At 40.1% G+C, this 23503-nt stretch overlaps 1 protein-coding gene across 1 annotated transcript in view; it reads left to right on the top strand.

Moving 5' to 3' along the window:
* The window catches only part of CERS3 (ceramide synthase 3), a 50262-nt gene that overhangs the window by 4162 nt on the left and 22597 nt on the right, over window positions 1–23503 (top strand). The window contains exons 3-7 of the mRNA XM_082060856.1: window positions 13955–14137; window positions 15717–15834; window positions 18227–18345; window positions 22001–22058; window positions 22949–22999. Of these exons, the coding sequence (XP_081916982.1) occupies window positions 13956–14137; window positions 15717–15834; window positions 18227–18345; window positions 22001–22058; window positions 22949–22999 (528 nt within the window). The 5' untranslated portion in view covers window position 13955. The remainder of the gene's footprint in view (window positions 1–13954; window positions 14138–15716; window positions 15835–18226; window positions 18346–22000; window positions 22059–22948; window positions 23000–23503) is intronic.

Raw genomic sequence — 23503 nt, 5'->3', positions numbered from 1 at the left:
ATAACTTTTGATTTTTGAATACAGCAAATCCAATTGCAGTCCAACCGTATTTAATTCTTACAGGCATGAAGTTGATTGTGTGCCCAACTGGTTATTAGTAGTGATCATTCCCACATGTTTCACTTCTCATAAAGCCATTGTTTTAATTTTCAGAATGTTTTAGTGGTAAAAATGGGTAAATGTGGTTTGTATCTGGCAACTAGATACCTTAATGTGTTGATATTTTACTATTTATGAACTGTAGGACCTCAGATGAAGTAAAACTGATGTGAATCAACTTTTTTTTTTTTTGGACACAAAATGAGTGTGAGCAGTGAAGGTAGGTGGTAGTTCTATGGCTATATTCAAAAATACTGGCACAAAGAAAACACCTTACAAAAGACTTCGCATTTTAATCCATTGGCTTGTTTGGTTTGAGTAGTTTCTGGCTTGAATTTTTACTATCTAAAATTTTTAGGTAGAGCTTAACGTGCTAGAGCAAATTAACTCAGCTGCGGAGAGGTTTATGTGCCTCTCCTTTTGATATTGATATCTAACAGCTTTGCTTGCGTTATTTCAAAGCAAGACACAACAAATTAGGTGACCTGTCTGGAGACGATTTTCAATCTGAGGACTTATCCTCAAAGGTCTGCAGTCTCCATTTTCTGTCTGTGCAGTTGTTTTGCGGAGTTTACCTTCAACATCAGTAGAATAAATTATGCTTTAATGAGGTAAGCAGTTAGCACTAGAAGTTGCTTGCAGGATTTGCTTTTTAAAAAGAATATGTTTGACCTTGAATATTTGTAGAGCTCGATTGCAGTTACAGCTGAATCCAGGTGCTTCCATGCTTGTGGTTCTTCAGACTGGATTTCCTCCAGTATTTTTATGACTGCTTTCCATTCAAGTTTTAATACTTGTAATACGAGTTTTAATCCTGTAATACAACAATAAAAAACAACCTTGAGAATTTCTATGTGTATGGTACTCTTGTAAAGCTGGGAATAAGGAGCCTTGGTTGTTCCCTGGTTTATCACTGTGGGATAATTATTGTTTGTACTTCCAAAGTCAATGTGGGATGGTATCTGAAGTCAGTATCAAGTATTTATCACAGGTTCTCAGTGTCAGTAGGAGTGAAAATACTGTGGTCGTTAGTTTTACTTCCGTGTATTTTCCTTTAGAGAGTTGTCCAAACTAATTGATAAATTCTTGTTGTATTTTGTACAACTGTTTTAGGCTACCTGGTTCACTATGAAATCTTGTTAGAAGCCAATTGCACGTGTCGGAATGAATGATCGGCAATCTTTAACTGTCACTAGCCCAACAGCAGGTGTGGACTTGGACTTGGTTGAGAAACATCTGGGGATTTAAGCTTTTCCAAGTCATTATCTCTTTAAATGTTGTGCAAATGAGTTTTTTGCTGATAACTGTCAGAGAAACTCTTTAGTAGACAAGCTGGCTTGCTGCTGGTTTACATACAGCAAGGAGGGAAGGAATACAACAACATAAGTAACAGCTACGTAAAAAACAGTGGGTAAGATTGTGAAGCCTATTTTGCAAAACATGTACCGATTAAGTAAAAAATATTTCCTGTTAAATGACAAAATCCTTTGTGCTTATTTCTACATTCACAGTGTTAATCCTTTGCCTGCTAGCTTTACCTTCAAATGTAATCCTAAAGTAACTTTGTTGCTACAGACCTTTTACAGCTATTTCATGTAAGGATTTAACTGAAACAGAAATTACTGCTTTCTGGAAACTTAGCTCCAGTACTTGGCGTCTTTGGTAGTATTTATATTCTTCAAGAAAATCATGTGTCAGATGGTGTTCTCTTTCTGCTGATACCACTACAGCTCTATGAGAATTAGGCAAAGATCCATTACGCAGCACATGTAAAACTAACTAGTTGGGGCTTTTAAAAATGATTTATCTCCTCAAGGGAGAACCTAATACTTGGTCATCTTCAACAGAACATCAGTTCATCTACAGGAGTGTTTCTTCACCTAAGCTAAAAATATTGACTAGTGTGATATCAGTGTTTTTGATAAGTATGGACAAGGTGATGCTAAATCCAGGGGAAACAAAAATCTCACCAAGGCGAACTTAAAGACAAAAAAGCCTGGGCTGCATAAAGAATGCTGAGCAAACTAATAAATTAATCCTTCACTAAGTCACCCCATATCTCTGTGCCTCTGGATATAAGAACATTCTTAATTGCTGTCCTGGAGGCTTATTGATACACTGTATGTTCAGTATTTAAATGAAATACAGCCCAGAGTTTGTGACAACTTGAAAGAGATAACAATTGAGGGATATAAATACCACAATCATGCTAAGTGTGCGAGAGAAATTGGTTAGAAAGTGGTCCCCAGGTAGCGTCAATGTCTTTTCCTGGAGCCTTTCTCCTAATATATATTTGAAGCCTGTTAATAATCCTGTTCTCTGCATTGTAGTGAAGCAATGGCAGTTTGGGTCAGCAGTAGAGCGTATTAGTGTTCCCTCATTTCTCTCCACTGTCTTTTATTCTTCCTGTATCGCTACTGACATCCCCTTTTTATCCAATTGTTATTTTCTTCTTGTTATTAAGGCCCAGATTGTCAAAGTATTGAGTTTTAAAATTCTTATTAAAATTCACAGGAACCAAGTTCTGAAGCAATAAGGTTTCAGGCTGTGTGTTGAAATTGTGTGTATTCCTGATTTAGTCCTGCAGTAGCATTCATGTATGGTAAGTGCTTATTATGTTAATGCTTGCTTTGGTCAAAATTAGGTATCTAGTCTTCAGTTATGACAGATCGCATCATCAATTAATTAGAAATTAATCTCTCCCTGCTTAAACCCCTGTATGGATTATGAATGAGGTCATACTTCCTAATAAGAAAGGCCATGAGGAGAAAGATTTCAAGAGATTGTAAATGGACAGCTTCCTCCCTTTCTGTAGGGGAAGGTTGGTATATTAGAAGACAGGAATACATGCGAAGAAGAGGAGCATGGCTTTTAAACTACAGATTGTAAGATGATGAGTTACGATATTTATGTCCTTGAATGTGTGACTCAGAATGATTAATTTTCAGATATTTGTTGATTCTTGAGGAGCAGAAAGTATAGGAATATAAATTTTACCTTATTCTTGAAGGAGAGCCAGATGGCAAGCAGGTGGATTTCATTGGTGGTGAAAAGATAATTCAGAGTCCAAATTATTATTACTAGATCAAATTGATCATATTGATTCCTACTTTTCCTCAGCTCTGATTTTAGAAGTTTAAAATTTAATACAGTCTTAAAGATTTGCCGAGAGGGTTTTCTGTACTGAGAAAGTTAACTAATACTACAGTCTTTCTTATGTAACTGCTTAGAAGCTCAGATGACAGCTCACATACAACTCACTGTAGTTTAATCTGTATACTTAAGTGTCTGGAAAATGGAAATAAGTGATTTTTTTTTTTTGACTACTTCTTATTTTGCTCTAATTTTTTTTTTTTCACTGAAAACTTATACATAATTTTCAGTGATATGTGAAATAATTATTTGAGTCACATACATGCCTCCATTATCTAGTTATGTTTAATTGTCATATGATCGAGTAGGTGTTATGCTGCAAGTAAGGAGTAGTAACACTTAGTTGTGTATTTTGTTTTTTCTTTCTCAGTGAGACCTACAGACTAAGGTGAGGGTTTTTTGTTCAGCTTTCTCTTTTCCAGCATTCAAATTTAAGATACCTAAAGGATAAGTACCATGAAAGTGCAGCAATAACTGAAGAGGGCACGGTTAGCTTGTTATTTACCACGCAATATCTTTAATCTTTTAATAGAGTCCTGTGTAGGTGGTGAGTGCTACCGAACACACACTCCTCAAAAACTATGTTAAAAGTATTTTCCCATTTTATTGTTTGTAGCAGCCCCATATCAGCTCCAGTCAAGTAAATGTGTTTTTTGCAATTTAGTGTAACAGTGAAGAAATCATGGATTGAGGCATAAAAAACAGGTGTTTCTGCCCAATTACGTATTACGTTACTGGCACAGTATTAGCCAAGTGATATATGAATCAGCTTGCCCTGGGCTTTCCTAATTGTCAAAGCATTCCTAAATTTTCTTCTTGGTTCATATTGGTTCAGATGTGGGAAAGTACAGAGATAATTTAAAGCAACAGCAAAGCCCTGACACTACCTTTCTGAAAAAGTCCTTTGTGTTTAATATTTCTTGGGTGCATCAGTTTATTGAATACTGCTCCTAGTTTTATGGAAGGATTGAAGACTTGAAATAGCTTCAAAATACAATACCTTAAAGCTGTATGAACAAACCCGAACTTTTCAGTCAGAATCACTTCAGGGAGGAATAAATGAACAGAATCCAAATACTGCCTGGTTCATATGTTTTATTGCAGTCTTATGGATTATGATGAAAGGTTTAATACACTCAAAAGGAGTTGTGGAAATGAAGATGGGGGAGGAAAAACCACACCAGTATTATTTATATAGACACCATCTGGGGTTTAGGAAATCTATGAGCCCCAAACTACTGAAGGATGGGGTGTCATCAGTTACTATTTTGTGTTTATTCTGTTCTCATATTCTTCCATAGCCATCTGCTATGAGCTTCCTTCAGAGGCAGCACGCCGGCTGAGGTGAAACTTCGCTTCCATTTTGACATGTCTGTTCCTATTTTGTGGGCTGCTGTTTGCTGGCTGCAGGCAGGCAGAGGGCTAATGAGAGGTTCTCTGCTCCTGCCTTGTCGGTGAGGTTCTCTCCTTCCCTTCCAACAACGTTACGGTGTCCTGCCCAGCAGAATGCCAAGTAATTGCCAACGCTTGTGAATGCTGTTACTTATTACTTGAAACTGGGGAAAGCCAGCGAGGAATGACTTTCAGCCTTATTCCTTAGTCATGGGATTGAAAACAAAAATCACATAGGGTTAAGTCAAATTGACATGTTTGTATGGTATGTCTAACAAAACATACATTCAATGTATGTTTCCTTCTGCTTTAGGAATTTCAAAAGTTTCACTTTATATCTTCTGTAGAACTACAATGTAAAACATTTAGTTGATTGAGGTTGGAAGTATTCCTGAGACTGGTCAAAAGGAGCAGGAACCTTTCTCTAACTTTATTTTAAAACCCACAGCTCATCTAATAACGCACCTAAAAATGTGAGTGTGAAGTGATGTATTTGGGGGCTCCTTTTCTGCACAATCAGCAGGTGCAGCATCCTCTGTGCATGTACGGACCCATATAAATCGAGGCAAATTCTCATTGTACAACAAAATACCATGTGACTTTGAACATTTCTTCATCTGCGGTGTTGAAACAAGCACAAGGAAGGCACTTGGCGTTGCTGCTCCCGAGTTTCAGCGGGTAGATACATATGACATCAGGATTGCCTTCAGTCAGAAATCTTGAAGTGCAGCTTTGCTGGGTGGGTCTCTGAAGAATTTGAAAGGGTTCTGTAGATAGGGCGTGTTTACCTGTGTCAAAGTAGGGAGCGTGATGCCTCTTCCCTGCTAATGTGCTTATGTTCCCTTTGACGGCAACAGCGTAAAGGTAAGAATTTATTTTTCTTTCCTTTATTTTTTTTTTTTCCTCCCTACATCAGACTACAGTGTGAATCGTTAACATGTGATCACATTGTTATCATGTGCCATATTGTCTCTTTTGTAAGGGAAGATTAGAGTAACATGATACTCTTTAGATAAAGAATAGAATAGGTCTTAATGAGATTTTATATGTTGTCACTAAGTATTCCAACCTATAAGAGCTGCTTTTTATTTTAGAGAAAAGTAGTACAGGTGACAGTAGTAGTTTTGCTTTTCTACATCTTGTATCATTATTAAGTGCTTATAAAAGCACTTATTTCTGAACTGGAAGGGAGGAAAATTTATTAACAGGAAAAATAATGTTAGCTAATGCTGTAAATATGATTGGACAAAAAATGTTGATTTTAAGTTGATTGAAAAAAGCTAGTTGTAATTTTATTCTGTAAAATGTTAAGAAAATAAGTCTTCTGTAAGAAATTTAGTTTAACAGATTTTTTGTAAGACTTACCTATTGAAGATCTGAAGAAGCTAGTGCATAAATAACATTTAAAGAAGCTACCGGAAAGAGTTCTTCCACAGTAACACTGTAACATTCAGATGGAGGAACCATGTGCATTTTCCCCCTGTCAGTTTTTGTAATGTACACCTATGTTTAGCCAGCTTCCCGCTGGGGTCAGGTCTTCAGCTGGAGTGCCGCTGTTGCTGAAGAGGCTTTGCTGGTGCACGTTCAGCTGAAAATCTCTCTTGCATTTGTTAGGACATGAACGGGATGACGAAGAGCGGCTGGAATAATGAAATACCAGTCATGTTCTGGCTCCTCCTCCCGTTGGCTTTGTGGGTGGAGGATGTCTGGGCAGGTTAAACTGCAAAGGAGGGGGTAACCAACAGCAGAACAGTGGAGCGCAACAGACTTGGTTTAGTTGCTGGTTCAGGGTGGTGTCAGAGATCATTAAAGCCAACAGACAAGCTTGAGCTGTGTGTGTACCTGATGGCTACAGACCCCATTTCAGGGAGCTGCAAATAAAACAGTTTTCCAGAGCGCAAAGGCCCCAGCCCTGTCCCTTTCCCTGCCTCCCAAGGGCTCGTTTAAAACCTTGAGTCATCCACCGCGAAGGTGGAGAAGCCGACACGTTTCGCCTCGGCACGCTCAGGTCCTCCCTCGAGTTCTTCACTTTTCTGCTGTCCTCACATATTTTGTGGTGCTGTTGTGCTTCCCATAACATGCTTCTCGTGACCACTGTGTACCCCATGCTGCTCTGTTCTCTGCCCTTAACCCTTACCTTCAATAAGTGACCAAGAAGGCTCACAACTCAGGGAAAATCTCCATTGCATAACTTAGCGTTTTAAGTTAGACTTCAGGTTTTTTATTTCAAATGAAATTTTGGTAAGCTACAAAAAAAAAATAAAATTATTTTTGCATCTTTCCCCAATAGTAACAATTTGAAGAGAAGTGGCATAGTTAAAGATTTTTCCTTACATTCCTGAAGCAACTGTTTTTGTCCCTGTAGATCTGTTCAAACTTTTTATGAATTAAGCATCTACTAAGAACCTGTAGGTTGGAAAGGCCCCCCCCCTTTTTTTTTTTCCAGATAACTATTTTTTTTTACCTCAAAATTATTGCAGATATTTGAGTGATTTCGTAGCTCTTTATCCGCCGCTATCAATGTTATTAATTTTTAAAGCTTAAAAGCAGACATAGTTTGCACTGTAACTGTACAGTGTGAGAACTTTCCTCAGCTGCCTGTGATCAGCTAAAACCATTTTAGCTGCTCAAAAATTATTTACCTCTAAGTAGAGAGAGCACGGTAATGTTCACTTTCAAATAGTTCTGGTTCTCTTTTTCTCCAGAGAACAGGGAAAAATATAATAAAACTCACTTGACACCTTAATTGAGATTTATTCAAAGTGCTATTTTAACCTGATACAATATAGTAACTGAGTTACAAGGCAATGTGATAGAATAGTAAAAGAAGTAAATACTCTAATTGCCCTATAACCAGGCATTTGAACTGTTTACAGTTGAAATTTGTACAAGCTAGGGAGTGAATTTGAAGTTAAAGGTCTCATAGCAATCTTAATTCATCTGGTTTATGTGTATAGAGTATTTCAGTGTTTCACCATAAGAACCTCTAAGTCTGACAGCTCTTTGTTCTGTACTGCCACTGGTTTTGGTAAGATGTCATTCATGCCGTGGCTCAGGTTGTGTGGAATTTAGCTGGAATCATGTTTTCCCACTTGGACAAACAAGATGAGAAAATGCAAGATGCAAAGGGATGGTGGCATTAACCTAATACCTGTCATTCAGTTCATTCCTCCACAAACCATTATTCAAACCCTTTATGCCAATTAGGGACAAAACACTGTTTAATCAAATGCAAAAGACGGTGCTAAGAAGCAGGAACAAACAAAGTCTCCAACTGGCAGATACCATCAACTGATGCCTGAACCAATGTGTTTGTGTGGAAGAAAAGAGTGGAGGTCAGGGTTGCTCTTACTGCCTTACGGACTAATAAGTTTTTTAGCATAAAAATGATCAGTGGAGAAGCTGATTTGGCATCACATCCTGTGATTGCTCAAATTTAGAAGTTGCAGCTGAGTCCAGAAGATGTACGAAGCAGCTGCTGTACATTTGAAAGGCTGTATGGCACAATAGCCACTATCAACATTTGCATGAATACTGAATGTAGTGAGTTTTCATAAAATAACCTGCACAAGTACAAACAATAACTTGTGGAGGTTTTTTTAATTAAAACTCGCTGTTCTGTGCTATTGGGATTTTTGTAAAAGTACCTGTCTTAGGTACTTCCATACTGTCCTTCAGTAGGAAAAAGGCTACATAACTGTAGGCAACAAAATGCAGGTCCTGTATTTTTTCACCCTTAATGGTGGTGATTGCAGCTGGGATTCTTTAAGCAGCGTGCTGGTTTTAGCAGAGCACAAATCTGTTGCTGAAATGTGTGTGCTATCAGTTGCATGTATTGCTTAGTCTTAAGCAAAAACAAAACCGGTGGTATAGTGGATCCTATATATTTTTTTTTTCCTTTAGACCACTTTAAGCCTGGAACAGCTTTTCTATCTCTTTTGATATCTGGGAGATTTGATTTTTCCCAAAAGTCACTGCAGCAGTTTTACCAGTTCTACGAAATGATGAGAGAAATAGGAGAATTATGTTATTCTTGCTTTTTGCTGATTCTTTCCCTGTTACACCTTCAAATTCACACTGAGTAGACAGTCTAATAAGATGCTTAGTGAAATTAAGGCGGCTTCCACTTGAGTGTTTGTGTTAGTGAATTTTGGGTTTTCTATTTTATCTGGTAAATAAAGATATGAAATCCTCCCAACATGTCCTTCAAACCTGGATACCCCCTTCTCTTCGTTCTGATCTTGGAAATTCAGCTTCTGCAAGCAAGAGCTTTTGTGCAGAGAACACAAAGCTTTGCCTCTGTTTTCTTTTCATTCATTCCCCAGACTGCAGCAGACAGAAATTCCACTTCAAAGCAGTTCCTGAACTTGTTTTTCAAAATGTAGCCACATAGCTTTTGTCAAACCAAAATTTGCCCCTTTTTTATTTTTTTGCTTAATGACATTAAAAATGAGAGATTTTTTAAAAATTGAATATATCAAGGATCCAAGGCACAGAGCTTTGACAGGAGTTTCACATTGGTACTTCCCTACTGTGTAGGCTTTCCTTTAATTATAAAGATGCAGTTCCTGAAGTAATCATTCCTGATTTTCCTGTTTTGCACAAGGCCATTTAAAACCAGATTAGGCTACAGAGGAGATCCTTCCTTAGCAAGGACGTGATTAGATGGCTTTATTTGGAGTATTTCATTTCCAAGATGCAGGGGAAGTTTCCAGTTTTCTAAAATACTTTTCTTGTTAAGCTGACTTTTAGGTCCTTCTAGAGCAAGGGCAATGATGCCATTTTTGTCAATGAAAATAATATTGGTGGTGCTGGTGTATGGATAGGAATCTGGGAAGAAGAGGAAGTTTTGTCACCCTAGGTTGGGCAGAATTTGGGTCGCTCAGCTGTTGTCATTTCTCATTCCTGCTTGCTTGGTGCTGTTAGAAGCTGTAAGGAAAAAAATAATCTCAGAGGTCAGCACTCTTAGCAATAAGAGGTTCAGGCTGGGTAGGCTTTAATGTTTCTTATCAGAGCTCATCCTAAATCAGGATGAGCTTGGCTTTTACATCTTCTGCCCATTCTTTGGAAGCCATATGTGTGTGATGGGAGAATAGCAACTTGTGACAGTTTATACTACCTAGAAACATGAGCTGCCTTTGAAATTCAGGACCCGTAGCCTGATCCCAGCACTGGAACTGGTTACCACTGCGTGTGGTTATACTGGAACACGTGCGTTTGTGTGGTAACAAGCTCCTGACAAAATAAGTGTCCTCTGGTTTTACGCTGATGTACCAGGGAAACAAACCTGATTATTGAGAACTGCAAAATGCACTCCACTCACCCAAATGATAAGAAACTGGTTCTTCTGTTTTCCCACCTGGATTTTGGGCACTATGTGAGGGAATGCCCATCACTGTTCATAGCCCCTGGGTGGCAGAAGGGACATCCTAACGTCTTCTACATGTTTACTAGTCCAACAAGAGGACCTGTGGTGGGTGCCTTCCCTTTCCAAGCACTTGGGAGAGGTGTTTTCAGTGTAAGATTGTAAGGCCAAAGCATTACTGGTCTTCCTGACCTGTCAGGGTTTAAGAAGCTGCCAAAAATCTTTGGGTTAGAACCAAAACTAAACAGTATAGACAATGTAATTCGAAATACATGCAAATACTTGAGGTTGGTCTATATGCTAGAACAATAGCCCTTGTGGGGAAAACCCCTTTTTTTCCCCTGAAAAAGTAGCATGCAAACAATAATGGGAAATTTTCTTTCCTACGGCACTGGGAATGTGGCTGTAACCTGATGTGGCCTGAAAGCAGAGTTTGCTCTCTGGCCATTCCATTTCTGCCTGGTGAATTGACCCAGATGTGGGATTAAGGGCTCTGAGAAGTCCCTCAGCCACAATTGTCCCAGGCAGCTGGTATTGGAAGCAGCAGAGATGAGCAAATGGCAGCTCTGTTTTTTCTAAGAGTTGAACGACCTGTGTGCTTTCTGTCTGTCTCCTCCATCCTCTGGCCTCTTCTTTCACAATTTACATAGTCTTTGTTTAGGGTCAAAAGGATTCAAAGTAAATAATTTAGAATGAAGTGGTCAAGTCATAATGTGGAGAAAGCTGGTAACGAGGATTAACATTTGGGACCGTGGTTGCTGTAGATATGGTGAGTAAACCACAGAGCTGGATTGTTTGTATCTGTGGTGCTGTGGGACTATTGAAAGAACCGTTTTAGCAGAGGGGATGGGAAAATAGATGGGTTCATCTTTAAGAGTGTAATTGGGTTCCGATACTAATTTTAGTTGCAGTTTCTTTTCTCAGGAAAGAATCTCTCCTATGATTCTAGGAAGTAATAAGTATGTATTTGTGGAGAAGGAGATGATAAATAAAGCTATTTATTCCTACAGAAAAACATACAAAGTACATGAGGGTTTCATGAGAGATTTCTCAGCAATCTGAAACGGCCACAGCTTGTTTGTAGCACAGGAGAGGAGAACCTTGCTTGTATATGATGTATGCCACAAAGCAGTATTTATGGAGTTCCTATATGTTTCAGGATCTCCATGATTTAAGGTGGGATAAAACTACTTAAGCAGATAGCCACAGCTGTTAGCCATTAAAGAGCAAAGAGGGCACAAAGAGACACTAAAATGCTCAGGTCCCTGCTGCCCAGGTGTGTTTGGAAGCACTTCCTCACCTTCCAGGTGCTCCAGGCACATCATGATGAGAACTGAACCCGAAGGAGACAGGAAAACAGCCCAACTGCTTAAGCACATGCTATTAGGAAGATGGAAATCTTCAAGCCTGCCCAGGGAATGGCCTGGTTTGCTGAGGTGAAAACATAGGTTGGATGTAGGGTGAACATCCAATTTAAGGCTAATGAAATGTAAGAATAGGCTGCAGACATGTGGAAATCTCATCAACAGTTTTCTAAGAATTACTTAGACAGCATTCATCAGGATGGTCAAGTCCCCTGTGTGCCAGGCAAGACCTGGGACAAGCACAGGGGACTACAGAAGAAAGTTTCAGAGAACCCACCTTTCTATGACTCTGTTTGGTGTTTGTGGGGAAGAATTTCCACTGAAATCGGACCTCAAATCCCAGAATTCCCTTAAATTTTAAGATTAAGCCTGTGCTTATGAGCTTAGTTTAATGGAGGTGTATTAACTAGTTTAAGCCCTGAAAAAGTGATCATATGGTGAGGCATCCACGTGTGGAAGGAAAACAAGAATTAGCGAGATCTGAAAAATCCAATATGAAAATGTGCACTACTGGGTTTTCCAAGGGTTTAAGTGTTTTGGGTGCCTATTCAGTCACAACCTGTCTTGCTATAATCCAACTGTTAGGGCTCTTTCCACTGTGTTATAGTAGGCTGACCTATTTTTATTACAGTTAGTTTGTGATAGTTTGCAGTACACAATCTAGTTTCAAAATATATTGGGAAGCAGAACTGTGTAATGAGTCTCTGCCTTGGTCTAGGGCAGTTTGCCTGCAAGCCTTTCTGTCTGACCTAAAATGTCGTGTTTCAAAGCCCTGCTTCATTATCATGGCGCCTGGTAGCTGTAGTTAAGGGTCTGTTAGCAGCCCCCTTATAAATCCCTACTTCCAGGAGTTTATAATTCAGCAGTAAAAAAATTGCTCTAGGCTGAAAGTTGGCATATAAAGTCTCAGCACAAGAACAATTGTGATTTCTCCCTCCTTTATTTTTGCCTTTGCTTATACACACACAATTCATTCAGCAGGTTTTTACTGTCCCCTTTCGGCATTTAAAAAGATTAAGTGGCTGGGTTATTAATATTTCAATACTGGCTACTGTGCCTGGTCAGTAAATGGATTCACAGTGTCTGTTAACCCAGCTCTGCTTGATGGAGACAAGTCGCTGTTTCATAAACCTGCCGCAAGGCTTGAGCTTAGTCAGAACAGCCCAGTGCGCGTCATAGAACCATGGAATGGGTTGGGTTGGAAGGGATCTTAAAGATCATCCAGTTCCAACCACTTTCCATCAGACCAGGTTGTTCAAAGCCCCATCCAGCCCGGCCTTGAACACTGCCAGGGATGGGGCATCCACAGCTTCTCTGTCTCAGCACCTCGTCCTATACAAACGTGTCCCTGTGAGATCTTCAGATGGGATGTCTGATGCCATGAGGAGACCTGGCTGAAATTCTCCCAGCTCAACTGTTTCCTCATCAAAACTGTGACTCAGTGAAATCAGCTCTTCCCTCATTTTTTACTCAGGTTTACAGGAAATTTTAGAATGGAAGAAGTTATTTAAATTTATCACTCCTAAAAATTATAGAAAAAAAATACTTATTTCAGCCTTATGGAAAACATCATAGTAAGTTACGGTTTTAATCTATTTTAGGATGTTTTAATAGGATATGTAGCATATTTGTACTGTAAAGTCTTTACGACTAAATGAGGGATAACAGAAATTTCAAAATATATAATGCAGAATGCAAAGCTTGAAAATTAGACTTCTAAACGAATGAAATGTTTTAGTTTAAGTGTTTGGTTGGTTGGTTGGGGTTGTCGTCAAGAACTGATTTTAGGCATCTTGTTCTGATCTAGGATTTGGTCACAATTAAATCATTTCTTGCAAATCCCCAAGCTTGCTGTGCACTGTAATTTTTATACTTAGCCCTGTGCACAGGTGTTTGCAAAATCGCGATCAAGGCGTATATTGCCATTAGCGTATTAAGCAGCAGTAATTCAGTAGCGAAATGTCTTCATTATTACAGAACTGAGGCACCCCCTGGACTTTCTCATTTCTTTTTCCACCCTTTTACCCACTTATGTTTGATTTACGAAAGCAGACTAGGTAAGATCAGTTGTCCATACTATCATTTGTGAATTGCTACAATAGAATATAAATTATTATTGTAAAAGATTTGACCAGGTACTAAACAATCTGGCATGAATGATTGAAGTGAGACAGCAGATTAACACACTGCTCCACCTTGCAGGTGTCAAAGGCTTTGCACTGATTTATACCAGCTCAAAATGTATTTTATCTTCTGATGGATTATAATTTCACCTGCGTGTTCTAAACCAAGGGGTTTTCAACTTGTTGTAACTGACTTTTTTCCTTTTTTATTCTGAGAAAACTGACACATTTCACACTTGACTGACCAGGTCTGTTTGCTGTAGGTTTGCCTGGTGCAGGCTCTGCAGAGTGTCTCTGTTAGACAGCAGATTCTTGCGGGCCTCATCTGCTATTTTCTTGTACCTTAATTTTAGGAAATGTCCTGCCAGCTGGGCACCACTATTCTATGCAACAAGGTTTAATATGTTTTATTTTTAATGCATCAGGAATAGTTTTTAATTCTCTCTTTATTTGCTTAGCATGGCACACATACTGAAGACACTCAACAGCTGGTTCTGGTGGGAAAATATCTGGATGCCTATTAATTGCACGTGGGCAGATTTTGTAGACCGTGATGGACTCGTCTTTCCAAAACCACAACAATTATATGCTACAATACCATATGCTTTTGTATTGCTGTTTATCCGATTCTTCAGTGAAAGGTAAGAAATGTAAACGCAATTTTATACTAATGTTGACCTTCATTAATGCTAAAAATGTTTGAAAAATATGTTTTTAGATCAATGTTCTTTCTGTGTTTATAAAAGAAGATTAGTTGGTGGTTGACTAGAAAGATCTAGTCCAGATAATATGGCAGGTGAAAAATTGGGAAATATTTTCACTCTGAGGAACATGCAGCTGTGGTCCCATGTAGAAGGAAAATATCTCTTATCTAGCTTTTCTAGAGCAGCGTTTGGATAACTCTTCTCTCTTTTCACTAGAGATAAAACTAATCCAAACCCATTTGGGTTTCCTTTTGCTTTTTCCTCTTTGGTGGAGAGGTAGATGTATTTGTCCGCCAAACCAAATCTCTCCTTTCGTTTGGTCCTTCTCCAGAACGTTTGTGTGAGGCCGATAGATCCCGGGTGTCTTGCTGTAGCAAAATTAAACAGACTGGAGGGATCTCGAGCTCACACGTGAACATTTTATGCAGATCTAGTAATGCTCATTCCTTTTTCTCCCTCACTTTGGCACTGAAGGTGAATTGCTCCTGCAGCTGGAATCTTATGGGACAGGCAGAGGTTGGCTCCACAGAGGAAATCTACAAATGAATTAAGATTTGCAGTGCTTTGACTTATTTATGCATTTTTTTTGCTTGACTTTCTTTTTTTGCTCTGAAGAATGTGATTAGTAGGTTTTTATGATTATTTCAGGCTAGAATGAGGAAATTTGGGATGTCGTAAGTTGGATAGACTTAAAACAGAGCCAGATAAGATCATTCGTGTTAAGAGATCAAAAGTAATTTGGATCATATGTTTATAACCATTCACAGTGTCTCCTGAGTAAATACTTGCCCAACTGTGTCTCACTATTGGAAATCGCTTGTGTGAATAATTAGCCCACACATCTGGCCTGCGGTGAATCTGCCCGTGAATGAGGAGAAGTGACCGCTGCTATGAGTAATGAGGAATCAATTGCTGATATCAGCAGGAGCAAGGGATTTTTTTTTCAGTAAAGCCTACCCAAGTAGAAGAGCGAAGCATTTAGCATGCTCTGCAGCAATTTGTATTGGAGAATGGAAGAGAAAGAGAAGCCTTTAGTCTGTGGGGGAGTTTCTGTGCGCCACAAGCTACAGACCATGAGGACAATCCAGCGTCGTGGGCAGTGGTGGAGCAATGTGCTAAGTGACCATCTGCCGCTTGAAGTATCGCAGGAGCAATCTTTCAGACCACATTGGGAGAGCATCTCTTGTTGTTTCACTCTCCCTTAACTGTTGCTTAACTCAAATATGCCCCCGAAAAACACAAGGACACAAAAAATCAGGTTCTTTCCTCTAGTTTCGTATTATTTCACAACCACAAACTTCAGCCCGTGGGTCTGCTCTTTTGCGTAACTGCTAATATGCTGTGGTTCTCCCTTGGGATTAGCTAGAGGGAGGTTTGTTTTTCTCACAGTGCACTGTTGTATTTTATGGCAGATTAAATTGCTTCAGACTGATTTTCTTCATATCCTGGCATGAGAAGAGCCAAGGTCTTGTAACTGTGCTGTATTTTTAAAGTTTTTCACGGTATGTCTTTTCAGATACATTGCTATACCTCTAGCAAAAGCCTTAGGTATAAAGAATGTAAGACGTGTGAAGCCACAACCTAATCCTGTTTTAGAGAGTTATTTCCGGGAGTGCTCAAAACATCCATCCCAAGTAAGGATTCTCATTCTTTTAAACAAGTTTTGGGTTTGGAAAATCCCAAGTCTTACTGTTTCAATCAGCTATCAGCAATGACATCATGGGATGAGTTCCAGCTGATTGACAGATGACTTAATTTATTTGGGTTTTTGTTGCTGTTCTGCTGACAAGGGTGTATGGCATCCAAAACAGAAAATATGTTTAAGATGTTTAATTTTCTAGCATGCTGTTCTAGCTTAGGCTGTTAATAACATTTCCAGTGAAGATCAGTGTTCCATCTTTAACTCATTCTGCCTGGAGAAAACATCAGCTGACATCTGTTATTGGAAAGTGGTATCATATTTATTGCAAGCAATAATATTGGAACGCTGGCATGGAAGCTTTTTGATCCGTTATATTGCTGCATACTTAACCCTGGCTTATGTGAGAAAGAAAAGCAATCTTTCTGTTGCCTTGCTGTTTGTTTTTAAAATTGAACAAGAAAAAAATAATAACCAATGTTTACCATCACAAAAAGGCAACTTTATGGGAAACAGGCACTTTGCTGTGAATGCAGCCTCAGAAAGTTCACTTAACTACAGTTACCAAACAATTGCAGTGTTCCTACACTGGTTTTTGAAAAGAAATATGTGCTTTCTTGTAATGAGGGATATTGATAATTAGTGATGCATGGAACTTCACTTTTTGATCCCTAACTCTGCTATTTTCTTACTGTGTGTTTTGCCTGATATCATCAGGAATAGATGTATTTGTGTTCACATCTGAGCTCTTCTCTATCTGGGCAAGTATCCTGATCTCTGTGTTTCATACCTTCCTTCTGCATGAGTACAGTTTGATTAATCTCTGAAAGGAAGCACAGCATTTTTATACTCGTGAGGACACAGGAAAGATTCAGGCTGCTTCCTTTAGGTGTCCAGCTTGGGGACCGGTCCTGGCTGTGAAATGCGGGCTCCTGGGCTCTGTTGTCAAAGCAAAGTGGCTATTCCTGCGTGGCAGGCAGGAGCTCCCCAGCCAGCCGGACGGGCCGGACACAGAGGCTGTTTGCACCCCTGCCCTCCCGGCAGCCGAGCTGCCTTCGCTCCCATGCCAACGCTTTCTCCAGGGGGTGAGACCAACTGAACTGGACTTACCTTGGGTGGATGCAGCACGAGTGCTACCCACTATTTGCATACCAGCCCTGCAGGGAAGGAGCTTCCCCAGGGATGAGTGGAATGCTGCTGTCTTTCCTGCAGCAGCTCCAGGAGAGGTCATAGAATCATAGAATGTCCTGAGTTGGAAGGGACCCACAAGGATCATCGAGTCCAAGCCCTGTCCCTGCACGGGACAACCCCACAGTTCACACTGTGTGTCTGGGGACATTGTCTGGTCTCTTCTTGAACGCTGTCAGGCTTGGGGCCATGACACCTCCCTGGGGAGCCTGTTCCAGTGTCCACCACCCTCTGAGTGAAGAACCTTTTCCTAATGTCCAACCTGAACCTCCCCTGGCACATCTTCCTGCCATTCCCTTGGGTCCTGTCATGGTCACCAAGGAGTTCAGCACCTTCCCTTCCTCCTCCCCTTGTGAGGAAGCTGTAACCGTGATGAGGTCTCCCCTTAGTCTCCTCTTTTCCAGGCTGAACCAACCAAGTGACTTTAGCCATTCCTCATACAGCTTCCTCTCCAAACCCACCACACACCTTCATGCTTTGGCACAGAGGAGAGGGAAGAAGCCTACAGGCTGCTGCACGTGGGGCACGGAGCACCCAGAAATGGAAGATTCACCCTGCCTTGTTCTTAGCACACCACTAGTGTGGCCGCCCCTTCAGAACATGCAGAAAGCAGAGACCTGACCCTTGCACTCGAATGTCTGGATGCACTTCTATACACCGCTCTAGTCATAATTGACTTTTAGGTGTCAAAAGGCAGTCTGGATTTTGCTCAGTAAGATTAACTGACTTGCTCTGTACCACAGTACATTGGATTTGAGAACAGAGCTCAGGTCACCTTAATTCCAGGCCCACATCTCACCTGTGAGACTCGATTATCATCTAATAGTTATAGTTACATAAGATACTAGATACAACATCCACATGCGTTCATTCATGGCACCAGCCCAACCTCTTGTTTAGCAGTAGAAGTTGCATCTTTGAAACTATCTGAAGCCACCAGAAAGACAATAGCACAGTTTGTGGATCTGTATGTTTCATGCCAGCTTTACTTATGTAAATTACTGTCTTGAAAATCCAAGGTTTCTGTGAACATCACCCAAACTGGGAAGCCTGCAAGGTAAACTGCCATAGGCAGTTAATGTTAGTAATAGTTTTAAGTTAAGACCTTACAATCACGGAAAGCCAATCTGTGAACTACAAAATAAATTAAAATAATATTGGAGTATACCTTGTTTCTAACGTTATTCCATTTTTTGCAGTCAGAGATTCAAGGCCTTGCCAAAAAGTGCAACTGTACAGTCCGTTTGGTGGAAAAGTGGTTTAGGAGACGGCGAAACCTTGAGATCCCAACAGTGCTTCGGAAATTCCAGGAAGCTTTGTAAGAAAAGACAATGCTTTTGATTATTATGGCTTTTACTCTTTTGAAAAAAAACAGTTGAGGTCCTTAGGTACTCTTTTGGGGGGACTAATTAACAGAAAGCTGGGTCTGTCTGATCAGGGTTTTGGTTTGTGCATACACAAACAATTTGAAAGGATCTGGTAGCATTTCTCCAAATGGTGTGACTTTAAAAGATTAGGTTAACAGTTTGTCCTGAAAAAAGAAATCTCAAAAATATTTTACAGTTTTCTTCATTGTGTAATAATGGATTTAATTGTGGGCTCCTGCTACCTGGTGCTTAATGAAAACATGCAGCGAACAGGAAAATATTTTTTCCATCTGCCAGTAGTCATAGGGGAGCACAAATGTTTTCTGTCTTGTGTATGAATGTACCCATGCTGTCATTTTTGGGATGCTATTTTGTGTACAGAGCCAGTTCAAGAGCAGGAATCGCAGCATCCTACTGAAATAAGAAGTGTCACAGCTTGAACGTGGGGTACTGTGTAAAATGTGAGCTCAGATATGCTGATGAGTGACAGTAATGAACATCTACAAAGTTTGAAACCTCCTGCGTATGATTGAAAACTAGAAAAGCATTAGAGAGTCTGGTTTTTCACAAATGCGTGAGAACTTCCCCATACCCAAGCATTTTACTATTTAACTATTCCAGTGTTATCCAAAATCTCATACAAATTGCAAATCCCCAAATGGGCATGGCTTTACTTACAGAGCTCGTTCCTTTTGGATACTGAAATTACTTGCACCAGTGTAAAACACTTTCCTAATGTCTCATGTATTTGAATTTTGACTAGCATACACATTGGCAAAAATTCACATGATTATATTATTTAACCCCTTTTAGTGTATATTAGCTTAAGGAGTAGGGGTTAAAAGTACAGCTACAAAGTTCAAAGCTGAGTATTTTATCAAGATTATTTTCAGTGTGAATCAATATGATAACAATTTGATGTTCTCTGTTGATAGACAGATGTTTTGTTCTGAAGCCTGAATTGAGTAAACTGTCCTATCAAACTGACATCCGTGGTTTATTTCTGCTGTTGTTTTGTGGATCAGTTAACTTTGTTTTAAAAGTGACAAAGAATTTTCCCGCTATTGATAAAAGATCTACCTGCCATGGGTGCACATCTTAAGTAATACCCAGCCACAGGCTGAAATTAAAACTTGGCAGCTTGAATGAGAACGAAGCAAACAGGTTTCTCTTGTGCAATTTTGTGAACCTTGTTCTGCTCTTTGTCAGTGAATTTAATTTGATATAATTCTCAAGACAACAAATGAGGAACAGGGTTATTCCATGTTAACAGTCGGTGTTACGAGCATTATGAAATTTTTGAAAGCGTGAGATGTCCAGGCTCATTTTTCTGAATCACAGGAAAAATCCGATGAGCCAGATCTAAACCATACTTAAGCTATTAATGCTCTCAGTTAAGCAACACTGGAGTTTGGAAAGCCCTTTGCACGAAACCTTCTCTGCCTTAAGAGACTTACCAGCCTTCAACTTCACCTACTAAATTCTTTTTTGTTAGACTCGATTGAAGAGAAAAGAAAGAGAAGAGAAAATTCTTGAAGTTAAATAAGAAAATCCCTCTGCACCGCCGTTGTTCGGTGTTTTCTCTGGTGGCCAGGTTCAGAGATCAAAAAGCACGTGTTGGGTATAATTTGGTGAATTTGGATAAGTTTTGCTTTAGGTTTTGTTCACCAAATTCATAACAAGGCTTGGCTAAATGCAAAATGAGGTAGTGCTCTGGCAATCTTGCATGTATCATGAGTTCATCTGAAGCACTGAGTGTTTATTGCCAAGTGCGTTCAATATATATTTGTAGGGCTGGGGACTAACGGCACAGCCTTGTTAGGTGCTCTGTGCTTTGGATCCGGTTCAGAAAACCGCTCACACTTTACACTCAGTGCAGAATCAGCTCCGCTATATCCACTGTCCCATGGCACAGTGGTGTTTTTCATAGTTATCTCTTGGTTAACTCTGAGCCAGGTATTACTGTGAGTTCCACCCTCTTCCATTTGCTCTCCTAATTTCCACCATGTACCTTTAAATTTTTCTGCCTGCTCAGTGGGTGTTCTGAAGTATTATTTTCAAACCACCCGAGGAAAGATGATTTAAAGTTGAAAAGTGAAACAATGGTTTATTACCAGTGGCAATTTTATAACTGTTTCCTTGACTTCTTCCGCAGGCATGAGACTTATTATCTTGTCTAATCTCCACCATTGCGCATCCTCATCTCTTGTTTGTTTGTGTTTCTTGTGAAATGCTGGCTCAGACTTTGAGCTCATTCTTTCAGCTGTAGTATCAGCCTCCAGGTACCACAGGGCTCAGAAAGGAGGGGCTGCTTTTACCAGAGAGCTTCCCATCATCTTCTCTCATATGGCACTTCATTAATGTTTGCCAAAGAGCGCAATCTCTTTTTTTATACATTTCTCAATCCATTGGTACTGTGTTCTTCTTGAGTTTCTCTCTCTTTTTAGCAAATTCGGGATTTCTGGGAGGATGTTTGCTGCTCTCCTCCAGGATACCTCTTGTTCTATAAAACGTTCTCACCGGGTTTGGGGCCCTGTGCCTGTCTGTGATCTTGACCTTTCTCAGCACGTGAAGTCCTGCAATGTTTTCCTGCTGAACTTGGCGAGCTGCTCTGGGAAAGGTCAGGCTTGTTCCTGCCAAGGAGGAGCGTGGAAAGGAAGTGCTTTTCCATCACCTGTGGAGGTGGGAGTGGGAATGCTCAGGCTGGGCCTCCAGCCGCACCCGTCCCAGGGACAACACCTCCCACGCAGGCTCCAGGGTCATTACCACGCTGATTGCTGGCTCCAAATCACAGCATCCTCTGACATATATAAGCAAGAGCATAAGTTTGGTTTGCTAAGATAAACAGGAACTTTTTTTTTTTCCCCCTTTGTTGACTTACCAGATCAGTGATGAAAACCTGGAAGTTTTTTCTGCCTTGATGGATATCCATTTAAGCCACAAAGAAGCTTAGATCAGGCTAAATGCTGGCAAACCTAGTAGAAGATTGAGGTTTATAGTTAATTCAGATCTCTTTAGTAAGACACAGCATAATCCAGTAGTTGTTGTTAAAGTTTCATAGGGCTCCCCTGTTTTCAGCAACTGGTATTAAGAGAGATCAAAAGAAATTAACTCAGCAATTAAAAAAAGTCACTCTTGGTGCTTACAGCGTCTGATCAGATTGAGGAGTATGTGCCATGCGGCTGGAAAACCTTCTGAAGTCAGGGAGCTGGGAGATGTTCTTAGTCTAGTGCGAATATTCTAGAGGGATTGATGCAGCAGGAAACGTTGATGTTATCAAACAGTTTTTAGGGAATTCATTACATTTGCTGTGACTGTTCTCTTGATCAGCTCATGCCTGTCTGGGTAATTACTGCTCTAATCACAATCAAGATATATATATTGTGATAATGTAAAATAATATACTGCTTTAGCAATTGGTCAAAGCATAAGTATTTAAATATTAATAATTCACATATAGTTAATACATGATAACTGTTAATACAGAGTGAGGGCATGTTTATGGGAAGATTATCTGTGATACACAATTATTTGCAGTAATTCTTGCTCAGGATATCTATAAATATGTAATTCTTTGTTCTCATTTTTTTCATTTTAATTTTGCAGCTGGCGATTTTCATTCTATCTTACGTCCTCCATTGTTGGATTTATATTTCTGTACGATGTAAGTTAATTTTTTGAAGGACTGATATTCTTTTAACAAAATAAAGACTGATTTCTAGAGCTTTTTGAAGCCCATTGTAAGACTCACTGGCTTCAGTGGCTCTTTGGGTTCAGATTTTTGATGTATGTAATCTAGGCGATAGGCTACAATGTGCACCGAGGTTTTATTTAATTTTTAAATTAACTTTTGAACTTTTATGATAAAGTACTTCTTGAGCAATCAGTACTTTTAAGGAGAGTTTTAAGAAGTCCCGCGGGTGGTTTTACAACCTGCCTTGTTAACACCTACAAATGCATCCCATAGCCATGGTTTTCTCAAAGGAGGCCATAAACCTTTTCTGGCAGCACTTTTGGGGGTCACAACAATGGTGTATTGCACGGCTATTTATTGAGGGGTTGCTGCCGAGTCAGAAGTTGGGAATAACAGTGGAGAGCGCTGCTTGTAACTAGGTGAGCACTTCCTGGGGTGTCATTGATGCTTCTCCTGAGCAGCAGAACAGTTCTCACCATGTCTATGTTCATCTGGCTCTTCTCCCCAGACAATGTTTACTGTCATGAACCAGTGATGCGTGTGGCTGGTAAACACAACAAAATCTAATCACTGTGGCAACATATCTTGAGTAATTGCAGTAATAAAACACACACCCACTGCTTTGGATGATGAAATGATGAACTGGAATGTTTCAGGTGTCCTGAAAAGAAACCAAAGAGCTGGGACCAATATAATAAATTAGAGATGTAAGATCACTTTAGAAATTGGTGGAAAATAGTTATTGAGACTGTAGCATCTTAGCCTGCTACTCTTAGAGAAATTTTAAGTATTTAAGATATTGCATTAAGACAGCATATTGTTGCTCAGCTGATCAGTCTCTGAATCATCTGTCTTCCCAGAAACCTTGGTTTTACGACATATGGCAGACGTGGGTTGGCTACCCGTTTCAGGTGAGCTTTTTGGCTTTGGGCCATCGGCCCAGGTATTTCCCGATGGGAAGGGCTAATCCGCAGAAGCTCTTCTCCCTCCCAATGGGCACCACCTTGAGAGGTGCGGCACCAAAGAGCCTTCTGCCCTTCCATGGTACCTCCGGGTGGCTGCTGCAGGATTCCCCTGTGATCTGCCCGTGCTGCAGCTCAGCCCTCCAGCCAGACTGCTGGCATTTCCACCCATCCCAGGTTACAAGTTGTGCCTGGTAGATTCTGTCTGTGTCACGGGTTTCAGTGCCGAACCTTTCAGCTTGCACCAGCGCTGATGGTGCTTCAAGGTGCTGCAGAACAGTCTTACACCAAGTGCTCTATGTCTCCTGGGCCCGATTGCTCTGTGGAGGGAGTGCTGTGGTGATTTGGTTTGGCGCAATCAAGTCCCTGCTCCAAGGATCTCTACTTAACACTCTGGTTGTTCCCAAGTGTCACAACGCTCTTATTTCTTCCTAAAATATTTTACTAACAGTC

The sequence above is a fragment of the Streptopelia decaocto genome (genome assembly GCF_964273445.1).
Source record: "Streptopelia decaocto genome assembly, chromosome: 9".
Taxonomy (NCBI): domain Eukaryota; kingdom Metazoa; phylum Chordata; class Aves; order Columbiformes; family Columbidae; genus Streptopelia; species Streptopelia decaocto.
This window is presented reverse-complemented; position numbering and strand designations above follow the sequence as displayed.